Genomic DNA, 15447 nt, shown 5'->3' with positions numbered 1-15447 from the left:
GTTAGAGTAGAGAGAAATTTTGTCTCCAAAGAGACCACGACTGAAAGAAAAATGGAGCAAAAGCTGGATGTGAGAGATGCCAGGGTGGCAGCGATGGGGTCACAGTGGGACGGTCACCTGCCTCCAGTTGAAGTTCTGGGCTATGGGGGTCAGTTGGTAGGACATAGGGCTCTGAGCCAGTTCCCTCCCGCCCAGGGAGGGGCTGAGCTGGGCGGTGGGGGTGACTCAGGGCCCAGAGCTTCCTGTGACTCAGCTTTGGTCTCAGTCCTGGAGGGGGGAGTGGAGGTGGAGAGGGGTCTCTGTAAAATAGAGGGAGACAGGAACACCAGAGGACTTCTATGCCTAGGTTGGTCGGAGAAGAGAGGGCCGAGGTCACTGCATGGGACTTTGAGGGAGAAGTGGACTGGGGTGCGGAATCTGGGGCCTGGACTCCTGGGTCTGAGGGAGGAGGGGCTGGGGGCCTGGGCTCCTGGGTCTGAGGGAGGAGGGGCTGGGGGCCTGGGCTCCTGGGTCTGAGGGAGGAGGGGCTGGGGGCCTGGGCTCCTGGGTCTGAGGGAGGAGGGGCTGGGGGCCTGGGCTCCTGGGTCTGAGGGAGGAGGCGGCTGGGTCCTATAATCCTGGTCCAGGAAGACTAGAATAACTGATTCCAGAGTTCCTGGGACTTTTCCCTGGCCTCATTCCAGCTGCCCCACCTTTGTCCCAGCCCCATCTCCGGGCCTGGAAAGGACCCAGGTGCCTGGGGGCCCAGCCGGAAGGGACCAAGGACAAAGGGTTGTTTAACTGGGCAGGATGGCGGAGGAGAGTGAAGAAGAGGGTGTCTCAGGCGGAAAGGTCACTCGTCGCCTAGGGCTTGTGAAGGGGAAGGCGGGGCTGAGCCCAGGGGGGAGTGACATCCTGAAAGCCAGGGGCCTGTGGCAGGGGATTGTCCTGGGCAGTCTTTTGGATTTAGGCATTGGGTGGCTTCAGGGCATCAGGATACTGCCACCTTGTGGTGATCTTGAGAACTGCAGGCACTCCCCTTGTCTAGCCTAGTTTCCTGTCAGCATATATCCAGCACCTACTGAGAGACGGGTACTGCTCTAAGCATTAAGGGTGTAGTTATAAAAGAACAGATAGAATTCCTTTTCCATGGAGCTTTTAAGCTAAAGGAAGGCTAGTGGTTCGGTTAATCTCGCTCGCACTTTTGCTCTGGCTCTGTGAGTCTTTGCTTCGCTGTGTGTATCTCACTGGCCTTTTTTTTTTTTTTAATACATTTTATTGGGGAATATTGGGGAACAGTGTGCTTCTCCAGGGCCCATCAGTTCCAGGTCATTGTCCTCAATCTAGTTGTGGAGGGCGCAGCTCACTGGCCCATGCGGGAATCGAACCGGCAACCCTGTTGTTCAGAGCTTGCGCTCTAACTGAGCTACCCGGCTGCCCCACCGGCCTTATTTCTTAGTTTCTGTCTCCTGGTCTTTGTCTCCAAGTGCATGCCTTTGTATCTTTGTGTTCCCCAACATTAAAAATTATGTATATCATTATGTTAGATTATGTATCTATGTATCTCTCAATCTGGGAGTCTAGAGACCTTGGCTCAGGCCTTGACATGGCCACTGACCTTATTTTTCTGTGGGATATAATGCAATGCACACACAGCCTGGTTTACAGACAGACCTGAGTACATGTGCAGCTCTGCTATTGCCAGCTGCGTGTCCTGCGACACCTGTAAAGTGGGGATGACGATCCCTATGTCATAGGCCTGCTTGGGGATTAGGTGAGATGCACCATCCAGAGCCCTCAGCATAGGACCTGGCCTATGTCAGGCACTTGTACATTGTCTCCCAAGCTGGCTGTCAATAACCCCTCCACTCTCTGGGCTGCTATGTGGCTTCTCCCATCAAGAGGGGTATTCTATGTCCCTTTTCCTTCAATCTGGCTGGCTTGTGACTGGCTCTGACCAATAGAATGTGGCAGAAATGATGCGGGCCTGGTTCCAGGCCCATTTCTTAAACGAACTCAAAGCATCTGCTTTTGTTCCTTGGGACTCTAAGACCACCACACTGAGGACGCCCAAGCTAGTCACATGGAAAGGCTGTGCAGAGGAGAACCAAGGCACCCTAGCCAAAGGCCCCAACAATACAGACCCACGAGTGACCTCTGGAGGGACGAACCAAAGTGCCATGTCACCCTCAGCATCATGGGAAATGATACACTTTTTGTTTTAAGACACTAAATTTTGGAGTGGTTTGTTACACAATAATAACAATAAATATTATACTCTTCTGTTCACTTCTGTATCTGACGTTTTCCATAATAAAAGTGTGTACACACACACACACACTCACACGAGGTCTGACAATTAAGTTCTCATCCTAGAAAAAGTGCTACATACCTCATTGCTGAATATCACCGTGGTAACCTTCAAAATACTCCCCTCGGGAAGCTATGCACCTACGCCAGCACCTAGTCCACCCTTCAAAACAATTTTGGAACTCTTTTTGTGGAATGGCCATCAGAGCTGTCGTCATATTACCCTTGATGTCCTAAATGTCTTCCTTTCAATATTTCCTTTATCTTCAGGTAAAGAAAGAAGTCATTGAGGGCCAGATCAGGTGAGTAGGGAGGGTGTTCCAATACAGTTATTTGTTTATTGACTAAAAACTCCCTCACAGACAGGCTGTGTGAGCTGGTGCATTGTGGTGATGCAAGAGCCATGAATTGTTGGCGAAAAGTTCAGGTCGTCTAACTTTCTCATGCAGCCTTTTCAGCACTTCCAAATAGTAAACTTGGTTAACTGTTTGTCCAGTTGGCACAAATTCATAATGAATAATCCCTCTGATATAAAAAAAAAGATTAGCGGGCCCAGTGGCTCAGGCAGTTGGAGCTCCATGCTCCTAACTCTGAAGGCTGCCGGTTTGATTCCCACATGGGTCAGTGGGCTCTCAACCACAAGGTTGCCGGTTCAATTCCTCGACTCCCGCAAGGTTTGGTGGGCTGTGCCCCCTGCAACTAGCAAGGGCAACTGGACCTGGAACTGAGCTGCACCCTCCACAACTAAGACTGAAAGGGCAACTTGAAGCTGAACGGCACCCTCCACAACTAAGATTGAAAGGACAACAACTTGATTTGGAAAAAAGTCCTGGAAGTACACACTATTCCCCCAATAAAGTCCTGCTCCCCTTCCCCAATAAAATCTTTAAAAAAAAAAAAAAAAAAAGAGGTTAGCGACATTGTTGCAACAAGTTTGCAAACTTAATTGTGAACTAATGGAATAGATCATAGAAATTGCCCTTTATAAATTACAGCCAGTATCATTTGCCTTCACCTTTTTGCCAGCTCTTTCCATCTCTGCTTGTCATTTATATTTTCCTGTTTTTCTCTGTCTTTTTCTCTCTGTGCATCTACTTCAATCATGTCAAAACCTCTCCTGCCACTTTCTCCTTCATTTACTTTGCTCCACAGCATTGACCTTCTTGCTGATCCTCAGATGTGCCAAGCTCTTTCCTGCCTCAGGGTCTGGGTGCCTGCTCTTCCCTCTGCCCGAATGCTTTGACCTCCAGCCTTCCCACGGATCACTCCCTCACTTCATCCAGTGCTCAATATAGTCTCTTTCTGACCACCTCTTCAAAAAATGGGCCCCTGTGGCCCCATAAATAATCCTGTATCCTATTCCATTGCCGGTCTTTATCATGGCACTTAGAACTATCTAAATGACTCTGTTCTCTGATTTTTCTGATTGATTAGAAAAGGGATCTTGCCATCCCAGGGTTCAGAGCGGTGCCTGCACCGAGGGGCTACTCAGTGGCTGTTTGGTGAAGGAATGCTCTTGTTAAATGGTTCTATCCTCCCACCCTGCTCCACACTGTCCTGGAGGCGGGAAGGACGTCATTTCCTCATTTCCCTGTCGTTTGTCTCCGTATTAGTTGAGTTGCTGCCTGTGGTTCTGAGACCCAACGCTACGGATCTGTCCTTGGTGCTGACCTTGGCTCCCACTTCCATTAAGCTGGGGAGGGCAGAGGAATCTCGGGAAAGGTGCGATGTTGTGTGTATGATCCAGGTATTGGATCATCTGGACCACAGAGAGAAGGCAGGCGTCTGAGTTCCGAAGGGAGGGAGTGCCTAGGTCACTGCGAGTTCAATAGGTATTGGTTCTATCATTCTCTCTCTCTCTCTCTCTCTCTCTCTCTCTCTCTCTCTCTCTCTCTCTCTCCGTCCTTTTTATCATGGAAAATGTCAAAATACAGAAGTGAACAGGAGAGTATAATAAACCTTCATGTACCCATTTAACAAGTACCAACTCATGGTTAATTGCATTTCATCTACACCTCCACCCACTTCCTCACTTCCTCTATTATTTTAATGCAAATCCCAGACATGATATCATTTAATTATATGTTGTATTTTTAATTGTTTTTGAGGTATGACTTACATGTTATGAAGTTCACAAATCTTACGTGTACAGATTGGTGCAGTTCCACCTGAGTATAGACGTGTGTGACCACCACCTCAGTCAAGCTATAGATCATCACCGTTGTCACAGCAGATTCTCTGGTCCTCTCCCAAGTGATACACCAGGGATCGCCCGTATTCTCACCTCTATCGCCAAAGATTAAAAAGCCACAATATGAGCGTCCAAAGCCCTGGGTTCTAGGCTTCACTCTGCTGTTGGCATCATTATTTTTTGTATGAAACACACCATTCATGCAGAAAGTGCGTAAAATATACAGGTGCATTTTGGATGGATAATTATATAGCACCCCCCTGTGAAATCACCACACATACACACCCAGGGAGAATTGCCAGAATCTTCCTGTGCGCTCCTTTATGACTACAACCCCCTTCCCAATATCCAGAGGAAACCACTATCGTCACTTCTAAGGAAGTGACTCCTCCTAACCCACAGCACTCACACTCTGTTTGCTCAGTCCCGTCTTATCCCTGCAAGCCCGTCAACCCCAAGTGGCCCCCAACCCTGGAGACCATGAAGAAGAGACCCCATTGCTAACCTCTCCCTGTTCTCCCTGCCTCAGGACCCTGGTTTGTCTCCTGCGTGGTCACAAGGAGAACTTCTGCCACGCCTGGCCCCTGTTTCACCCCTTCCATAGATCCCCATTGGCTGCTGGGGAAAGTTCAGGAAATTTTATCCTCAGCCTCAGAGGCCCTGCCACTCTCTTCATCCTCGTCTTCCTTTCTCACACTTGACACGGTGACCAAGCCCTTGTGCATCCTGTCCTTGATGACCTTCCTGCTGAGGCTTTGCCAGTCCCTGCATGTCATGTAGGTGTCCTATCAGAAGCCTTCCCTACTCTTCCTCTTTGGCGCTCCCTTCCACCCTTGTAATTCATGCTTTACCAACCGGAAGCCTCCACTCGTGACTGTCTCTTTCCAGAGCAGGGCGCAAGGTTGGGTCTGACTCATCGCTGGGTGCCTGTCATCACCCAGCTCAGAAGAACAGGTTATAAATGTTTGCCAAACATCCCTCCTTGCAGCTCTCCTACTTTTTCTGACTCTGTCCAGCTGTCTCTGCCACTTAACAAATGTTTCCTGAGACCTTGTCACAGGGCGGGTCCCTCTGCCTGGAATGCTGTTCTCCACGCCGTCCACCTGGTTGGTCTCCTACTCATCCTTCAGGACCCAGCTCCTGTCCGGGCTCCGTCCTCTATGAAGTCACCACCCCTGATGCCCCAATGCCTCAACCCCCAGTCAGAGGTTTCTTCTCTACCTGCCAGCCCTGCCGGCACGTGCACTCCCCTTATTTACTGCCTGGATCTCCCTGATGGGGCTGTGTCCCTCTGGGCCCTAGTCTGTGTCCCCCATCAGCCCAAGAACTCCCCAGGGTTAGGGTTCTCTAGGATCACCCAGCACAGAAGAATGAATGACAGATATTTGTTAACTCTCCACTGAGATTACTTCTGCCTCTGTATCTCCATCTTTGTATGGGCTGGTCCCTCTCCCTGGAATGTGTTCCCTTGTCCGTCCACATGGCATGCTTTAACACCTGTCACCAGGTTCTTCTTCCTCTGGCACCAGCCCCAATGTATCCCTTCCCCAACACTGGCCCCTCCTGTCCCTGCACTTCCCTCCATCCTAGGCGTGTGGCTGTCTGAGCATGGTTCTACCTCCCTCATCAGACTGGGAGCTCCTCCAGGCCTCGATTCACCTCCGTGGCCCCAGTGCCCAGTGCATGGCCAGGGACATAGAGGATCTCAATGAATGATGGACACCAATGTGTATACATACACGTTTGGCAATGCTTCTTCCGTACCACCTTCCAGCTGCATTTCCAAGGTCTGTGTCTGAAGCGGTCCTCTGTGTGTAAAGGAAGCTTAGAGGGTTAAGGGCTCTCCTTACTCCTCTTACCACACATAAAGTCCTTCCTCAGGACCGCAGGATGTCTTCTCCTTCACTGTGTTTTCCATACAGTGTTACCTTTGACCAGGGAACTCATGACCCAGCAAATGAAGTGTGGCAACGGGCTCATGCCCATGGATTTCATTGGGCTTACCTCATACCCCATCACCTAGAAAAAGCTTATTGTTGCCAGCTTGGAGTCAATATCCTCAAAGGATGGGGTTCTGTCTTATAGGACGCAGCATATGTTTGAATGCTGTCACCCTCATAGCCCAATACATGGGTCTGGGTGTCAAGGAATGGCAGATGTTCTTCTCACTGTTACACATAAACCCACGTGCACAATGTTTGATTCTCATCCCCACAACTTCGAGCTCTGCTGATTTAGGGGTCTTGGTTCCCAGGGGAAGAATGCTTCCATTAGAGGAGACAGCAGTAGGTCCAATGAAGTGGAACGTGAGACTGTCATCTGGCCATTTTGGGCTCCTCACGCTACTGAACCAACAGACAAAAAAGTGGATTACTGTATTTGCTGGGGTGATTGATCTCAATTACCAAGGGGACACTGGGTTACTGCTAGGCTACATAGTGCAGCAGGAAGGCCATGTCTAGAACCCAGGGCATCCTCTGAAGCAGTTCTTAAAGCTTCATGTCCGATAGTAAAAGCAGCAACAACAACAATAACATAAAAAGGCATGATCACGAAGGATTTAGACCTTTCAGGAAGGAGGGTTTGGGTCACCTCACTAGATAAAGAACACCAGTCAGCAGGAGGAAAAGGAAACGTGGAGTGAGTAATGGAAGGCAATTAAATATATCAACTCTAGCCTTGTGGTCAATTATAGAATGCAAATTGTAGTAGAGATGCATAGTTTCCTCTTCACTTGTTTTTCTTTCTTCCTCCCTCCATCCCTCTCTCCCTCCCTCCCCCCTCCCTTTTACTTCCTTTCTTCTTCCTTCTTTCCTTCCTTTTTATCTTTCCATGTATCTATCTATCAATCTACTAATTTCTTTTCATCTGGCCTCTTCTGTTGGTGGTGGTGGTCCTGATGTTTGTAAAACAAAAATTTGTCAATACTTTTCCACTGCCTTTCCCCTCCCATCAAAACCGGATATTTCTGGTGCACTTCAGTTAGGAGACAGCAGTAATTAGTTGTTGACTGAGTAGTGAAAAAAAGAAAAATGTTAAGTATTCAAACAGATAACCACAGATGAGATTACAAAGAGGTGTGTGGGTGGATGGGCAAAAGGAATGACATGCAAATTTAAGTCCATTCAGGCAGAATGCAGGTAATAAAAATACTTCCCATCATTTGGGTAATTCACAGCTAACAAGCAGAATAGAGATCACAATTTCTGGATCTATTTATCCAGTCAATCTTTTTCATTTAACACATTGCCTAACATCGCAAGCGTTTATGTGATAAGATGGTTAGCTGAACTCTCTACCCCTTTGCTCATTAGTGGTAACCAAATAGGTAATTTTAAGAAAGGGGTCAGTTTTATTTTTCTCTTCCCCTTTCCCACATGACATTTCTGCACCAAGAAAGCATTTAAGAAATGTGAACGTTTTATTGAAAATAATGTGTGTGTGGAAAGAACACAAATCATAAGGAAACAGCTCAATGAATTCTCAGATCAAGAAACACAGGACCAGACCCCTAGAATCCCCATCCTCGCTTCCAGTTATTAAGCCCCAAGGATAGTCGGTATCCTGATTTCTAATTGCACGCATTAGTTTGCTTACTTTTGGACTTTGGATAAATGGAATTGTACAGAATGGTGTCTTGTGTGTCTTTATCCTTTTGCTTCACATTATGTTTGTGAGAATCATCCATGCTGCTGTGTGTATCACGGCTGCAGATGGTTCATTCTTGTGGCTGTATAGTACTCCACTGGGTGAGTAGGCCGCCATTAATTTAGCCATTCTACCTTTGATAGGTTTTGGAATGTTTCCAGCGTTTAACAATTATGAACTGCCCTGTTAGGAACATTCTAAGATATATCTTTTGGAGGAAACAGAGAAATTCATTTCCGTCGGGGGAGAGATACCCAGGTACATCCATGTCCTGTGTCCTGAGGAGGGGCCCTGTGCAAACCAAAATGCTCTTATTTTAAACAGAATCAAACACAACATGTCCAACACCCCACTGTTGATTCTCACTCCCTTCCATCTGTTTCTCTCTTCGGTAAACACTACCACCATTTACCCCATTCCTCAGGCCAAAACCTGGGCGGCGTCTTCTCATTTCCTCCCCTCGCACCCTTCAACCAATGTATCAACAAGTCCTGTAAGCTCTACCAACAAAATCCATCCCCTCACTACCTCCGTGGCTACCCCTGTCACCTGGACTGGTGCAGGAGCCACCTCACAGGTCTCAGCTTCGTCTTACTGCAGGGATCCTTGTATACTGTACAGCAGGTACACAGAGGACCTGCCGTAGGACTCCGTGTATGTGGAGTTCGGCAATAGGCAAAATTGATGTGTGATAGGAGCCAGAGTAACGGCTGCCTCCGGGGTGGGAAAGTGCCTGTGACGATGGGGGAGGCTTTGGGGGCGGGTGCTGCAAATGTGCTATATCATGATCTGGGCGGAGGTTACTTGGAGGTATACATTTGCAAACATTGCATTTTTACTAGATGTGTTTTATATCTTGATGAAAAAGTTATAACATATGTAATCATATATATATAAACATATGAATATTATGTAACATAATCCTGGGGGTGCCAAAAATGTATACAAGTGGACACTTTGGTCCATGTTGCTCAAGCAATAGTTCGCCATCATCAGAAGTGTCTGGACGCTGATGGTACCCACTGTGAGCACCTCTTGTAATTGCAGAAGTCAAACGTGACTTGTATTCATCTTTTGTTGTCCGTATATATTGAGTATTACAATTTTAATAGTTTTTTCCTTAAAATGTGTACACATTTTTTGGCACCCTCTGTATATACTATGTAATATGTATATATTATGTGATATGTATATTATATAAGTAATGTATCTTACATATAATATATAATAATATAAAATTTTATGTATATAATTGTGGTGGCCCTCTGCTATAAATCCTCCAATGGATGCTGTATTAGTCTGGGATTAACCACAACAACAGTACTAGGCGATATATATACGCATATATATGTAATGAGAGTTATTGCAAGGAATTGGCTTATGTGATTGTGAGGCCGGCCAGGCAAGTTTGAAATCTGTAGAGCAGCCAATCAGGAAGGGCAGGCTGCAACTCTTGGGCATGGGTTGAGGCTGCTGTCAGCAGGCAGATTTCTTTTTCAGGAAACCTCAGCTCTGCCCGTAAGGCCTTTCAACTCACTGAACAGGCCCCAGTGACCTAGGATAACCTCTCTCACTTAAAGTCAAATGACCACGGACCTTAATCACATCTACAAAATACCTTTCCCAGCAGCACTGAGATTAGCATTTGAGTGAATAACTAACTGGGCCTGTGGCCTAGCCAAGTTAACACATCAGACTGACAATCAAGGCCTTAAACCACATTTGCAATAAAATCCATTCTGCTTCCCCCACTAGAAAGGTGAGCTCCTCGAAGGTCGGGCGTTTACTTGTTTTGTATGCCCAACAACTATGTGTGTGGCACATAGTAGGTGCTCAGTAAGTGTAATGTTGAATGATTAATGACACCCAGTTCCCCCTTCTATTGCAGGATGTAGAGACATCTAGGGCCCTTCTCCCCTTGACCTCACTGGAATCTAGCAGTGTTTCTGAGATGCCTTCCTCCCCACAAGGCTGCCTGTTGAGGTAGCATGAAAAGGTGTGGGGATCCATCCTTGCTCTGCCATTTACTCTGAAAATCACTCTCTCTCACTGTGCCTTGGGTAACTTATCCACAAATGGGGATAAGACTCCCCTTCTTGCTTGCTTCCCTGGGTCACTGGGAGGCTCAAGTGGGGAGAAGGATGTGAAAGGACCTTGTAAAGCATGTGCACGAGAGGATGAAATTCATGTGTTCGTGTAAGTATCCTGTACACCTGGGTTCCTTCCGACCTCTGGCTCTTTGTCCAGGCTGGCCCCTCCGTCGAGAATGCCCTTCCTCCTACCTCTCTTTGCCAATGCTTTTTTATCTTTTTTCAGTTCTTCCTCAAAGTCTTCCCCGGTCTCCACAGGTTGGAGAATTTTGCCTGCTTCAGCTTTGCCTCAACTGTATTTCTGTCAAATTACTCCAGAACCCTGTGTTTGGGAGGTGGGGTCGCTCAGCAGTTTACGGGGCTGGAGTCACACTCCTGACTCTGCTCCATGAGCTCACGCATGTGCCTCCACCTCCCTTCGCTCCTCTCTCACACGGGGATTGTGACAATAACCCACCTGTGCCCGGTGACTGTGGTGTCCCAGGTACTCCACGTTCAGCTCATTAAATCCTGACCACAACCACCGTTAAGGAAGTTTTCTCATAATCATAGGTTTTATTTTCACTTCCACCTTACAGGTGAGGAAACATAGGCAGAGAGGTTAAGTAACTCGCCTAAGGCTCCCCACAAGCTAAATGGTAGAGCTGGGACTCAAACCCATGCAGCCTGGCTCCGGAGTCTGAGCTCCTAACTTTTAGGATATACTACCTCTTGAGCTTCTCATGATGATACTAATAGAGACATCATTATAGCTCCTGCTGGAGCTGGTCCTAGGGCGTCATGGGGTGTTGGGGCCTGGTTGGTGCTCAGCAAATAATATCTATTATCAGGTTTGCTTTTCACGTGGGGCAGGATATGGCTGTTCCTCCCCACCCTGGGACACTGGGGACCTTGTCCAATTTCTCCCAGGCCTGCTGAGCAGGTGGGGGCAAGGTGGTGATAGGGAAATGGGAAGGAGAAGAGGGAGGCAGGAGTGTAACTCTTGCTTGACATCATTTTCCATATTACAAGGGCTGCAGCAGTGAGAAGGGGTGTGCGTGCCCCGGCATCCTGCTTGTAAAGATGCTGGAGGGGCTGCCTATGGGAAGAGCCCAAGGGGTCCTCCCAGAATGCCAACCAGCTGGGGAACCATGAGGAGCAGGGCCACCATGTGGGCTGCTCGGGGAGGGGTGGTGGCCGACGCAGTGGTGAAGGGCTGGGTCACGGAGTCCTTGTTGCAGAGGTGCCCACTGCAGCAAGAGCCCTGGAGGTCGATGTGTGTCCACGGGCTGGTGGTGCCCATGATGGTGCAGGAGGGCCGGTGGCAGGTTCTGATGTACACCGGGACTGAGAAATTGCCTGCGGGCAGGGAGGAGGGGTCAGAACTGAGGGAGGCACCTGAACCCCCACCTCAGAGGCCAGAGCTATCACTGGGTCCAGACTAACTTCCAGTGTCCCACCTTAGACTAGGGCCATGCCTCCTTCTTTCAAACCAGTGCCATGTCTCCCTGTCAAGCCTGTCTGGTGCCTCTACCCTCAGGCCTGATCTGCCTACACACCCCTTGACCAAGCCCTCCTACCCTCCCAGCCCCTTACCAACGGTCATTTGGCCATTGCCCTGGAAGCAGACGCTTTGGTCTTGGTGACACTGGACCCGCCGGGACTTCTCGGGGGAGCAGTCCTCCGGGTGGATCCCCACGCAGGCGTAGCACTCGATGCCGCTGAGCGTCTGCGGGGTAGGCGCTGGTGAGAGAGCATTGATTCACACTCGGGTAATGTTTCTCGGGTACAGTTGTGCGGGTTGTGCACTGTACTAGGGCTCCCGACTAGCGCGACAAGGGGGCTGGAATCCTAGAGAGCAGGGAGGAGGGGCCCAGCGGAGGCCACGCCCCTCCCCCGCCCCGCCCCGTCCCACGCCCCGCCCCACGCCCCGCCCCGCCCTCTGGCACACCTGGGCTCAGGTTGGGGAGGGCGTCATGGCTCATGAGATTGGCGTTGCACAAGTCGGAGTTGCAGCCGCGCAACACCGAGTAGTCGGGCGGCAGCGCGTTGCGGTTCGACTGCATCTGGCCGGTGGGCGGGCCTGTCCAGCAGCCCTTCTGTACCGTGGTCACCGAGGCTCGGTACCCTGGGGATGGGAGGGGGTGGGGCCTCGTGTGCTGCCTCCTCCCCTTCCAGGCCCCTTCCTCTCCCTCTTCCCTCGCCTCTCAGTCCAGTCTCAAGTCTCTTCTCTCCTTCTCTGCCTCGCTCCTCCCTCCTGCCCTTCCCTTTCCTCCCTCTCTCCATTTCACACTCCGCTTTCCTGGCCACCTCCTCCCCTCCTCCGCACCTCGTCACCCACCCTTCCCTCCCCTGCTCTTCTCTTCCTCCCCCTGCTGCCTTTCTGCCCCTGTCCCACCTCCTCTTCCTGGCTCGCGGTTGTCTTCTCCCCCTTCCCCACTTCACTCCCCTCATCCACGCCTTTCTTGCTCTCCCTTCTCCCTTCCTCCACCTCGCCACTCTGTCCTTATCCTTCCCCTCCTCTTCGACCCAATCCTCCCCCAACCCCTGGGCTCCTCCCCTCCCCCCTTCTCCTTCATCTCTCATCCCTGTCCCTGTCCCACCCCTTTCTCCTCTGCACACCCTGCTCCTTTTTTTGGCTCTTGCCGTCCCTCACCTGTGTCCAGGGACAAGACAGACTCAGCGCATCCGTGGGGACAGGAAACATTGGGGAATTTCATTCTGCTGAGGTCAAAGGGCCCGAAATAGATGTGTTGGAAGCTGTAGCATTGCAGGGCTTGGGACACTGAGGAGAGGAACAGGGGTGGGGTGAGAGGAGCAGACCAGGGCTGAGCCTGTTTCAGGCACTCAAGACTCCGCCCTGCACATGACAGACAGACAAGGCTGTTCCGTGAGAGGAGACAGGCCTTGTTGCCTTGAGAGCCGATCTGTTGCCACCACTGCTCATGGCTGTGTCTACCTGGTGCCAGAGTAATGGCCTCTCTACACCTGCCAGGCCAGGTTTCTTGCCCCAGGCTGTTCCAGGTCATGACCTTTCAGAAAGCCCTCTAAGATTTAAATAAGGAGGAAGTGATTCTCTCCTGCTCTGCCAGTCCTTCTCCCAACTAAACTCACAATATCCAGTAGCGCTAAAAGGCCACTGATGGAACACAGACCCTCCCGTACAGTCAGTGGGATGTGTGATCTTGTACTACAAATACACATACACAGCCAGCCCTGCGATACCCCACAGAACACACACTGACAGAAATGCAAAAGAACAAAACGGACACGGGCTCATGCAAACCTCACAGATAGACACAGAGTATCCTGAATACATCTATTCGCACACAAAACAAGTACCACCTAGACTCTCCAGTAGAGACCCCCGCAGACAGAGGCACAGCATCTCACACATGTAAAATGATACAGACAGAAACACATGTGGATATGGACCCAATAACCCCACACTGAGAGACCCAGGAGCACAAGAAGTCATCCCTGGCGAGAGATTGGTACAGACCCAAGTGTCACAGACACACAAGTAGAGAGACCACAACTATGCAAAGTTAGAGGTACACAAAAAAGAGACCCACGAAAACATACAATTTAAAATTATGGACAGATACAAGAGACATGAGACACAGGGACACAGAGAGACAAACACACATCAAAATACCTAAACACATATACACAGAGTTAAACACAGGCCTACCAATCACAAGGGATGCACAAATACAAAGAGACACAGATATACAAAATTATGCACGCATCTCTTCTATAAAAAGAGTGAAGCTGAGAGATAAACAGACACATAAAAGCATTCGCTCAAACTCCGAGACATCAAAACCTGCTACAGAAACACCCATACAAGCGCAGAGACCCAAAGGACACACTGACACATGGACGCACACAGAAATCAGACTGTCTTCTCTGGATGAGCAGACACACACGAAGTCGGCTTTGTGCAGACATAGCCTCCTTCCCACTTCTCTATCCCTGTCTTTCTTTGTAACCACTTTAGTCCTCATGAGTACCTCCCTGTCCTTACCCAAATTGGGGAAGAGGTTGCCTGAGGATGAGGCCAAGTTTCTCTGACAGTTTTGAAAAAAGCCCCCATGGTTCCCCAGAAATACTCTTGAATGGGGTCCTGGGCCAGGAGGATGAGAAAGGCTGAAGTGGCACGAAGAGAGAAAATGACACCAGAGAAAACGACTGATGGGGAAGAGAATGAAGAGCACACAGTCTCCAGGCCTCTCCCTGACCAAGGCCCAGGAGTCCAGACCCCCAACCCCCTCTTCCCTCAGACCCAGGAGTCCAGACCACCACCTGGCCCTATGGATCATTGGACTCAGAAGTCGGGGTACCTGTCAGGCAGAGCACAGACCCACAGAGGCACAGCAGGATGACTCTGGGGACTCCCATTGCCAGGTCGTGGAGCTCAGTGGAGACACCGTGGACAGCTCCTCCCGCTCTGATTTCTGCCAGGCTGGTTCTCCCTGCCAAGCCCCAGGCATCCCAGTTCCCCAGCCTGGCAGGATTCCTCCACCCCCGCCTCCCTCTCTAGGGCTGGTCTCCTCCTAGATATTCATGATGGGGCCACTGATGAGTCCTGGGTCTGAGGGAGGAGGGGCTGGGGGCCTGTAAGCCTTAATTTTGGTGGAGTTTGTGTTTTGCAGGCTCTCTTTCTACCCCATTCCTCACCTTGTGTTGTAATCTGAGGTGGGCATACGTGCCCTCTTGATCTCTCTTCTCTTCCTCCACTCCAACACAAATGACTTACATACTTAGAAACTCACAGCCTCTAATCCTAGAGCCACATTTCCAGACCCAGGGACACAAGCATCACCGCCTCCTTGAAGCCTTCTCAGACATACCCCCTCCCCACTTACCCCTTACCCCCACCTCAGCCCCAAGCACCTGTCTCCCAGCATGGTCACCCTGGGTTGGGCTATTGTCTGTCTCCCCATCAGGCTGTGACCTCCTCAGATGTCTCAGGGGACATTTGTGATGTTGTATGAATAAATGAAACAATGAATGTACAAAAAGAGATGGAGGGAGAGAGAGAGAGAGAGAGAGAGAGAGAGAGAGAGAGAGAGAGAGAGAGAGAGAGAGAGGCCCAGAGTTACACAGGGAATGCAGAAAGACAGACACATTTGGTGTGGACGGATGTAAATGTAGGCACACAGACGAACCCAGACATGAAGAGGGACTCCCCGATACACAGGACATGCCCACAGAAGGTATTTAATACATGTTTATTAGATGATG

General features: G+C 49.8%; 1 protein-coding gene across 1 annotated transcript; it reads right to left on the bottom strand.

Annotated features, from left to right (window-relative positions):
* Positions 1-10753: 10753 nt before the first annotated feature.
* Positions 10754-14632, bottom strand: LYPD5 (LY6/PLAUR domain containing 5). The gene is made up of 5 exons (XM_074315889.2): positions 14544-14632; positions 12854-12982; positions 12149-12325; positions 11794-11940; positions 10754-11556 (listed from the first exon to the last, which is right to left on the bottom strand). Exons 1-5 carry the CDS (start codon positions 14599-14601, stop codon positions 11297-11299), a joined length of 771 nt encoding a protein of 256 aa, XP_074171990.2. The 5' UTR covers positions 14602-14632; the 3' UTR covers positions 10754-11296.
* Between the last annotated feature and the right edge of the window lie 815 nt (positions 14633-15447).

Source organism: Rhinolophus sinicus, chromosome 8 (genome assembly GCF_057876585.1).
Source record: "Rhinolophus sinicus isolate RSI-liver-muscle chromosome 8, RSI-T2T, whole genome shotgun sequence".
NCBI lineage: Eukaryota > Metazoa > Chordata > Mammalia > Chiroptera > Rhinolophidae > Rhinolophus > Rhinolophus sinicus.
Note: the sequence above shows the minus strand (reverse complement) of the source record. Positions and strands in the feature narration are given on the sequence as shown.

Bases quoted from the DNA above. Each gene is read 5' to 3' on its own strand.
- LYPD5 (XM_074315889.2), bottom strand. From the start codon at position 14,601: ATGGGAGTCCCCAGAGTCATCCTGCTGTGCCTCTGTGGGTCTGTGCTC. The intron at 12,983-14,543 runs GTACCCCGACTT...TCCTCTCCTCAG, and splicing joins GTCTGTGCTCTGCCTGACAG to TGTCCCAAGCCCTGCAATGC. The intron at 11,941-12,148 runs GTGTGCCAGAGG...CTCTCTCACCAG, and splicing joins CCTCCCCAACCTGAGCCCAG to CGCCTACCCCGCAGACGCTC.